Genomic DNA, 9,727 nt, shown 5'->3' with positions numbered 1-9,727 from the left:
GCATTTTCCACCATTTACTCTTATTATCAAAAATAGTTGATTCTTCTTGCAAAAACGGAAAGAGGGTGTGGGTAAAGTACAGACTCAACATATACATCACATTGTTATTCTTCCTATGGCTTTAACCCTCCCTCCCACCAGAAACAAAATAAAACTACCGGACCACATTCACAGAAATGACACCAGGGTATACTACAAAACAGACGGTGGTGCCATCCCATCTGTATCCAAATATTCCACCTGCAGTTTATAGAGGACACTAGTAACCATCCATGTACATGCTGTGTGCGAAATCAAAACACTGTTGAAGTTCTCAGTGTTCCTGAGCACAAGGAAATAAGTTATTTTCAAAGAGAAAGTGTGGTGGTGCACAGACACAAATTTTGGGTTCTTAGGTCAGGCGCACTAGAGTTCCCAAGAAGACTGTCAACTGCACTTCGAATGATTGAGGCATAGGAACTTATCTTTGGGCATTTGAGAAACTGACTGCTTCCAAATGCATGCATCAAACATGGAAACTACTTTATAAAGTTGGGTTTTACATAAAGCATCAGCTGTGGACTGGCGCACAAACAACAGGCAATGTAAATTAAATGTAGGCATTTTTTCTGGAGTATTGACAATCGACAACTTTAATTCCCATTAGTGATAGAAGACGAGCAATGGGGGCTGAAATTGTACAAGAGCGATCCATTCATGGGACAAAGTCTACAGTACATAAACTTTAGTTATCAGCAGCTGAAAATGTAGCCTTCCACCAAGTCCAAATATTTACCTTGGTACTGGCAGCTAAATGGCTTTAAATCTGAAACTTTATCAAAGGGTCTGTATTCTTCATTTCTTTGCTACCGTTCGCATTGCTTTCCAGGTCAACATTCAATTTCACGGTTTTTTAAAGCCAAAGATCTATTGGTCGTTTGCTTTGAGATTACAAATGTCAAATGTCTCACTAACCCAATTAAGAAATTTGCTGACTTTTTTATTTAGGTGGTTAACAATGTATCTAAAGACGCAAGTCGCACCTGCTAGGCAATAGCTTCCCATTGACAAGCATACTAAGTCAACATATTTCTAACATGAAGCCAAGAAGAGGGCCTATTTGGAATTTTTTCTGGGGCTAGTAGAGTAGGTTACCCTCATATGACCCGAAAGCAGATCACCAACGCAGTTCATTTCTTTACGCAATGAAATGCATTGGCCTAACAAGAACTTGCTGGATTTAATTAACTGTGTCAGAATGTTTGATTGAGCCTTTATATTAACCACAAGCACACCTTGGTAGGCAATGTCAACAAATAAAACTTCCATTTGACTGTCAATCACCTGTGTGCTTCACGTTAAAAGGCATAACTAAAGTTTTATGGAAAGGATGCCGGGTTGCATTGTAAAAATATCGCTTTAGACCTTAATAAAAGTGTTACAATTCTTAAAACTGATTTAAAGAAACTCAGTTACAAAAAGTAATTGGCGAGATCAGCAGGTTCTCAAGTTAGTGTGGTAAAAAGAGCAGAGTTCATTTTGCTCTACTGTACAATAATGAAAACTATTTGCAAATGAAATTGAAATGAAGCCAAAGCATAGCCTAAAGAAAGAAAAGCTATTGTAGACGTTATCATCGATGTTCAAAATGCCCAAGTCTAAGCACCAACTGCCGCAAATGCATTTACAAATGACATGCTTGTGGATGTTGGCTCTTACCATGCAAACTTATTCCTCAGATAGCGGGTGGGCTTCCTGCAGAACACATTCTACATTACTCTATTAATACATGTTCATTGATTATGCACATAGCACGACTGAGGGTTTGGGGGTGTGGAGCAACAATATTTTCCTTGCCAAAGATAGTTGTGTATAAATCATTTGCATCAGTATTTAAATATTACCCAAAGAGTTTTAAAAAAACACTAAGATTCTTTGCAGTAGTGTAATACCGTAAAGGTCACAATACAACAAGTTTGCTGGTCATGCTTATTCAGACTGCGCTGTGTGTAAATTCAAGATGTGTTCACTCTAGATAATTTATCAGAATATCGTAGATTTATCTAGGACAAGAAACAATACAGTAGCTCATAACCCATCAGTATTACCTCCTTTGCCTCGCAGACCTGCTTACAAACAACTCAGCCCCGACCCTTCTGTTCAAAAATGGATGTGTTCAAAGAACTAGGGACATACAGTTTATGGAATACCTCTGTTACCAGCAAACTATTCCCCACCCAAACACTAACATATAACTTAGCAATGAACACACTTGATACAAGTGATCTATAAAGCAAGAGCTCCGGCAAGTTAAACAATGAAACCATAGCTGCCATAAAACGTGTAGCTAGTTCCCCTAAACCCCCTTTATCCATCCCGGGGGAAGGAAAATATGACAACCAGTTCAACAGTCATATCTCATGTCTATAGCTTCATCCAGACTCTTGTCATCGTGTGCAGTTGCAGCCAAAAACGTTGCTACTGGAGATCCGGCTGTTACGTTAATGACGCCAGAGCTAGTGCCGGCAGCACGCACTGCAATGCTGGTCACATTAATACCCAAAGTAAGCCTGGTTTGCTCAAGAGCCTTTTCGGGCACAGCAAAAGCCTCCAACTTCTTCTCCCCATTCGCCATGTACGAGTTTTGGCAGCCGCGGCATATGCAGTCCAAGCAAGCTTTGCGGTTAGAATAGCAAGGACAACGCTGGCCACGGCATGTAAGTACACTTGGATTTTGGGTGGCCCGACCACATTTGCAACCTTTTTTCTCTTGGGGCTTTTTGTACACAGTTTTGGTTGGGCTTCCTGGCATCATGTTATTGCATGTGGGAATTTTCACTTTGAGTTTATCTTTAGTCTTCAATGTTCCCGGTTTGGACTTAGGGTGCGATTTCTTAGACAAATGATCTGGATTTTTCTTCAGACTTTTAGACAGAAACAGTGTTTTGCCTATTTTGGGTGTCGAACCTCCATTGGGTACAGTCATGGGTTGTAGGGATATTTTTTCCCGCTTCACCATCACAGGAGCAGGGGTGCCAGGTGTCGGACCACACAAAATGGTAGAAATAGGCAAGGGCTGGACCTTTTCACTATCGCTTTCAGAGCGCGATCGCTTTCGGTTCAACTTGGCTATCTTGGGTGTGGCAGCGGTGTATGAGATTCCATGAGGGGAGGTATGGGAGACGGACATGAAAAGGCTGTGATGGCCAAGTGTGTGTGACGATAGATCAGAAAATGGCCTGCTGGTAACCTCCGCTTCCAAACTGTGATGCAAATCAGAATCGCATACGTCTGAATTAGAAACTGTTTCCAAACTACGGAGCACTTCCTCCACACTAAGCAACAAAGAGTCACCTGATTTGATATCATCATCAAAAGCACAAATGTCCATATCCTCTGTGCAAAGGTCACTGGCTGAGACTGCATCACAGACACTTTGCATGCCAGAAAGCTCTTCGGTTTTGATATCCTCTCCAGCACTACTACAAACATCAATTGTATTTGAATGGTCTGGGGATGGGATATTTACAGAGAGTTCATCCACTGAAAGCCCATTGCAGTTGGGTAAACCGTTGACAGAACAATCAATGTCTAAACTGTGGGTAATGTCAGGTAGCTGTGAAGAGCTTGCTTCCGATTCACTGGTAAGTTCCGAAGTAGAGGGAAGCGGGGAATGTGACAAGCACGTGGCCAAAGTAGAATCTTCCGGCTTCTCAGCTTCTTGAAAGACCGAGCCATCCCTCAACAAGGCCAAAATGTCTGCAGAGCTGTCCACCGCATCCAATATGTCCTGCGCCAAAGGAGTTTGAGTGATATACTCGCACAGCTTCTTATAGCAGCTCACAAGTATACTCAACTGTTGGTTTTCTTCAAATTGATCGTAGTCTTTGCACCAACTGCATGAAGGCTTCATCATCATCTTCTTCCCTTTACAAGCCTTGCAAACATAATGTTGACATGTTGAGTTGATGGGAGCAATTGGATCTTGTAGCAGATTTCCTAGAACAAAAGGAGAAAAAAAAATGGTAAACTGAAATTTGGAATGGGTCATCTCACACTATGAATTTACCAATTTCTTGAACATATATCTACTACTAAAATGTAGAGGTGCGGCCCAACGTGAGTTAACTCAGTTGGTCAGAAAAGTATTCATACCACAGACAAGATGCCAATGACTTCACACACACTGATCTACACAACCAGTCTGATGCTCTACCATGGACATGGGGGAAAGGAAATAAAAACATTTTCATAGTCAATTACCTCTCATAGCTCTACATGCAAAACAGTATGAGGAACAGCATCAAAACAAACAATTGTGGCCCAGTTAAGACCACAACATAGAAATATTAACGGGGACAGACAAGGTTGTAATACTTTAAACAAGTTCAGCACAATTATGAGTGTGCCTTCTACTTATTCCTCCTCTGGCTGTAGTGTGCCTATTCTTTGACCAATAACCGTGCAAGCGCGACTAAATACTTACCAAATTGAGAGTGATGAGGGAATGATAATGTGGCATTACCACGCGAGAATTTACAGATTCTGTAGGTTTTGCTAATCCAATGAAATGCGGGAATATAAGGGTATTGTGTTACGGATCCAGATTAATCACAAGTTACGTGAAATTTGTCTCAACAAATTAATATAAGAGCTCACTTGTGGTTGGTTCTCTGGACAGTGGTAAACCAGTTACAGGGGGTAAAACCTTCTGAGGGTCGGATCGAAATTGTGATTCTGCCACTAAATCTCGATACTAGACTTAATGTACCTATCTAGTCTGTAGTGTAGAATGTTTGTTGTCGAGGGTTCTAGCACAGCTTGGGTGCATTGCAGGGTCAGTCTCATGCATGGCCTATTCTTTTTCAATGTGATTGGTGTCATTGTTTCTGTTTAACCCATGTTCTAAATTACATGGAGTGTTTTAGACGACAGTCCTGGGTGAGTAACGACATTAATGCAACGAAGGTTTACACGTTATTCAACTACAATATTCATTCCCAGCCCTGACGTTATCATTAACAGTTCTAAGTTAGTTCTGAACTCAAAGCAAACCGCGGGGAGACACGGCATGGGCCCATCTGTCCCCGCACAAAAAAAAACAGAAGCGCCGTGCGCCACAGAGAAGAACGATTGTAAACACTGCGATTCACAGTAAACCTGCATGGATAACTATTTCAAGGCCACACCCACCTTAAGTCACATAAAAAAATCCTGGCGTTAGGAGCACTGCTGCTAAAACTATTTACCCACACACTACAGCGATGCAAACAGGTTAGAATCGGCCAACTGCGTTGCAGGGAGTAACCCCTGGAAAAAATTTCACACCAGCATTATGCTCAATCCATGCTTTCAACTGCACACGTGATAAACATTCGTTCCCGCCCCCTTGTTCACGTGACAAACCAGCCTGTGCAATTAGTGACAATTTTGAGGGAAAAAAACGACAAAATGCAGACACCATCTGGTGATGGGGTGCTCGCAGGGACCAGTGAACAGAGTTCTCTATATGGGGATAGGTCATTACAGAACTGAAGAGAAATGCTTGTACATGGCGTAAAGATTAAATCTAATAAGTGAAAACGTATTTTTGACAAAAACAGAACTGTTAAGATGTTTCGCAAATTATCCTTCGCATAATTGACACGGGGATTCAATTCAGCCTCGAACAGTCGTCGAGCCTTTTTTTTTTAAATGAGCACTAGATTTAATGTTTAAAATAATAAGACGTACTATCAAAAAAAACGGTTACGGAGTTTGCCAGACCTCTTACTGGTCAAAATGTGATCACTGTTTTATCTGGTTATTCTTTGTACACTAAATAGATGGGCAATTGCCACGGAGTCCTGCAAAATGAACACGTCAAGACCCCCCCCTCCCCATAGTAACAAAACTATATCTATACATCTCCGAAAAGGTTGGAAATAAGGAGCGTCCCGAAGGCACTGCAAAGCACCAAGTGCCAGGATAGCATTACCAGTATTCCCATTATACAGTTTATTCCCCATTTATGAGACACCAGAACATGCTACCTAGAAAGCTAAAACGTGATCGTTATCAGGCAAAATTATTATATGTTCATTAGAAGCTACCTGGGTGGCATTGGGATGTGCAAATGCACAAGGACTGGAATTGTGGAAGTATTTTACAACTTAGATGGAGACTTTACGAGCAAAAGAGCAGAGTATTCAGCTCCGATAGGGGAACCAGGGGAGTAAACCATGTAGTTCCCAAGACCATGTAGTTCCCAAGAAGGAAAAAAAACGTGTTTTGGTCGGTGGTAGTTATGAACAGTAAAAGATGTTTTTGCAATAACATGCAGCAGATCTTGGCGGCACCACACTGCGCGTGGCAAGAGCATGAACACAGCAGAGTTGCGAGGACTTCCAAGGACCCATTTCTGACAACTTGCGGTATCCGGAGATCAAGAGCATGAGGAAACAAAGCGGCCTGACTAGTCCACGTGATACGAATGGGTGTCAGGCTCGATTTCCCTTAAGGAAACTAAATTGACGATACGGCTTAGTTTCAGTCATTCGAGCTGCTACAACTTTTTTTTAGTTAAAGGGGGAACTAGCACAAAAGGATTGCTTAAACGACGCGAAGTGTAAGTGTACTTGTTTAGTACCGTTTAAGATTATGGGGCATTTAACAAACAAATGATTAGCTGTTGCCCAGTCAGATAGCGTTTCATAGGAATACCAACGCTAAATTAAACAAGGAGCACGATCGGGCCATGGAGACCAGAATCAAAACACCGACTTCATTGCAAATTCTAAAAGATTATCTGTAAGAGGAAGGGGGCAATCCTGGAAGCCGTGGCAAAAGCCGATTAAAAAGGATTAAAGTTTACCAATGGGAAAAAAACATACTGCATAACTGCAGGAAATGCTGTGGGTAAGGAAACTCCTGCGAGAAATGCCGCATGGGTTAACTAACCGTGCAGAAGCCGCTCGACAGTTACCGAGGCAACCAAGCGTGCCGCTGTGCCCGGGCGCAGGCACCAGCACTATCCCGGCACTCGAGCCTCGCAACACAAGCGCCGTCCCTGCCAAGTGGGTTAAACCACCGGCCACTAAAGTTGGATACAACAGTCATGCTTCTCTAGAAAGATTCTCAACTAGTTTCGTGAATGTCGGCTGTGCACAATGCGCAGCTGGCAGTTGCCGTGACTGGACCCTGAGAGCACAAACATCAGTCTGTTATTATGTGTCAGCAGAGCCTGGTGTGACGCGGCACCCCGTGCACAAGAGACACCCATCTCCTGCACATCCACCACCACAATAAAGCACAAGACAGCTCACACTAGCCACCTAGTTACACAGCACGAAGCTCCAGAATCCACCACATGCAAAGTATTCTCCGCGGCCAAACTCACTTATCAGCTATAGGTACTCCACCACCAGCTTAATTTAAGGACTCGCCCCCGGAATTCTCTTTCTGCTCCGCATTCATCCAAACCGTAACCTCCTGCATCCTCCGCACATACCCCCATTGAGCAGGCAGGAGACACAGTAGTTATAACCCTGCAAAGTGCATTGGATATTTTATAACACCATCGACAGCAGACACCTTCTGCAGTGAGCGCATTCACTGCACGCTCTTGCACAGGGCCCACGCCCACCAGAGGAAACCAGCAACTTCCAAGCACAGCAGTGCAGATTCTGTGCAACTCCAATACGCACGCCTCATCAGCAACACTCGGCGCCTGCCCGCAGACAAACACATCACAAACCAACCCACGTACCATCATGGACGACAACTAAAATATACATTAACGTGACAAAAACAAATCCACTCAAGAACCCCTTGCACACAGAGGCGTAGATGCGTGGGTACAGATATGCCTTTAGAGGTCAAGAATATCGATGCCGAGTACCCAATCTCCCCCAAAACAGATTGTAAACAGTTGGGTAAGTGATCTTACCGCACACGCAGCAGGCTAGAGACTGGCGGAAGAAGGGCAGCAGTTTGTTGATCTCTGAAAAGTGCTGCGGGTCCCCGGGCTGATAATGGAGCACCAGGCGGCTCGCGGAAATGTAGAGAGCAGTGGCATTCACCGGGTTCATTGCAGACGCCGCGGCACCGAGGGGATCCAGGGGGAAGAAGAAATTCAGTCAGGCGGAGAGCACCGGGCCCCGAGGCCAGCCCGGGCGGAGGCGCCCCATGCAGCGGGGGGAAGGGGCTCAGCGCCCTCGGGGCGGCGGGTCTGCTCGGTCCCCGGTCATGGCAGACCCCACCCATCCATGGTCCACAACCCCGGAGGTGGAGGCCCTTCGGCCCGAAGAGTTCGGGAGCGGCCTCTAGCCGCGCATCCTCTGGGAGCAGTGGCCGCTCTTCGGGTGAGAGACGCGCCGGCCGGCAAGGCCAGCCGAGCCCTCCCCCGCGGTCCTCGGCGTCAGGCGCCCGTCACATGAGCCCTACGGGAGGAACCGCCTGCTTCCTTTTCCCGCCTCCTCAGTGGCAGCCGTTGGCCTTGGCGGAGCGATCGCCTTCCCGTGCTTTTCCCGCTCCTCTCGGTCGCTGGGTGATGCGGTGACTACAAATCGCCGCGAGCGGAATCCCTCCGCCGGCCTCTCCTCCGCGTTCGTTTGTACCCCTTCTTTCGCTCCGTACGAAAAGGAGCGCAGTCACGCGAACAACCGATGGCCTGTGGAAAAAATATTTTTACATCCCAAACGATGAGCGGAAAAAAACTGAAAATGAGCCCGTGCGGTGGTTAAAAAAACGATAACAAGCAATAACCGGCTGCCCCCTCCCCCGCAGGAGCACTAGTGACCCCCCCCCAACACGCCCCTCGACGCAAGGCCTGCGCACTAAAAATTTCGCTCTCTAGAGAAAGAACGCATGCGCCAAAATACGCTAGTCGCGCAGTCTTTCTGAAGAGCGTTTCAAGCCTCACTTTAGTCTTGGCCACACCCTATCCTCTATTTGTTACCCGACTAGGATTGGTGATCGGAAACGGAACTCCCATAGCTTTCGCATAGATGTGATTATGGTTCTGCTTAAGTGACCCTGCCGCGCCCCTTCCGTGGATGATCTCGCGATATTTTTATATTATATATTTTTTTATTAATCCCCCGTCGTCGTAGACCTTTAGTTATTTTACAAATGTACCGAACTATTGAGAATGACGTGTCTTTCTACCTTTCTACCAACAATATGTTTCGTAGGTAACTATCACCAGGTAGCCACGAGGATTGCGATTAACTTGCAATATAACGTTGTCGTTATACAAGTAGAAGTCCACTCACTGCCCGCATGTTGGATCTCCCTTAATCCCAACTGAATGAAAAACTGTTGAGAAACCATCGGAAAGGAATGCCGGGCATGTCCTCCATACAACACGTGTATATACAAAATGAAATCATTATAACATTCAACTCTAGATCACGTTGGTGAGGAGACACCATGAGCGTGATATTTGTTAAAATGAATAACTGTACAGATGAAGGGTTCTTCAAAGGTTTATTCTTGTGACTTAAACTCTCCTGCAACAGCTCCGTAATGCAAGTATAACTGCTCACAGGCAGCTCCGAATCATGAATGACAGGTATTCTATCAGACAACTAACTACCATTCTGGAATACTAAACATTACGTGAGGCTCATCACGTTTGGCTCGAGCACAACAATATTCCTACTCCTAGAACATACCTGGTCATTGGTGTTGATAAAGCGCAGGTTACAAGCTCGTGTTCACACAGATAAGCTAGTAAACCCCGCTGACATCAATTTTGAGTTTTACC

At 44.8% G+C, this 9,727-nt stretch overlaps 1 protein-coding gene across 1 annotated transcript; it reads right to left on the bottom strand.

Annotated features, from left to right (window-relative positions):
* Window positions 1-8,840, bottom strand: MSL2 (MSL complex subunit 2). The gene is made up of 2 exons (XM_085634346.1): window positions 7,907-8,840; window positions 1-3,978 (listed from the first exon to the last, which is right to left on the bottom strand). Exons 1-2 carry the CDS (start codon window positions 8,046-8,048, stop codon window positions 2,384-2,386), a joined length of 1,737 nt encoding a protein of 578 aa, XP_085490472.1. The 5' UTR covers window positions 8,049-8,840; the 3' UTR covers window positions 1-2,383.
* Window positions 8,841-9,727: the final 887 nt, after the last annotated feature.

Source organism: Triturus cristatus, chromosome 11, assembly GCF_964204655.1.
Source record: "Triturus cristatus chromosome 11, aTriCri1.1, whole genome shotgun sequence".
Classification (NCBI taxonomy): Eukaryota; Metazoa; Chordata; class Amphibia; order Caudata; family Salamandridae; genus Triturus; species Triturus cristatus.
This window is presented reverse-complemented; position numbering and strand designations above follow the sequence as displayed.

Excerpts from the sequence above, each read along its gene's own strand:
- MSL2 (XM_085634346.1), bottom strand. The coding sequence starts at position 8,048 with ATGAACCCGGTGAATGCCACTGCTCTCTACATTTCCGCGAGCCGCCTG. Across the intron at positions 3,979-7,906 it reads TCTAGCCTGCTGCGTGTGCG|GAAATCTGCTACAAGATCCA; the intron begins GTAAGATCACTT and ends CTTTTGTTCTAG.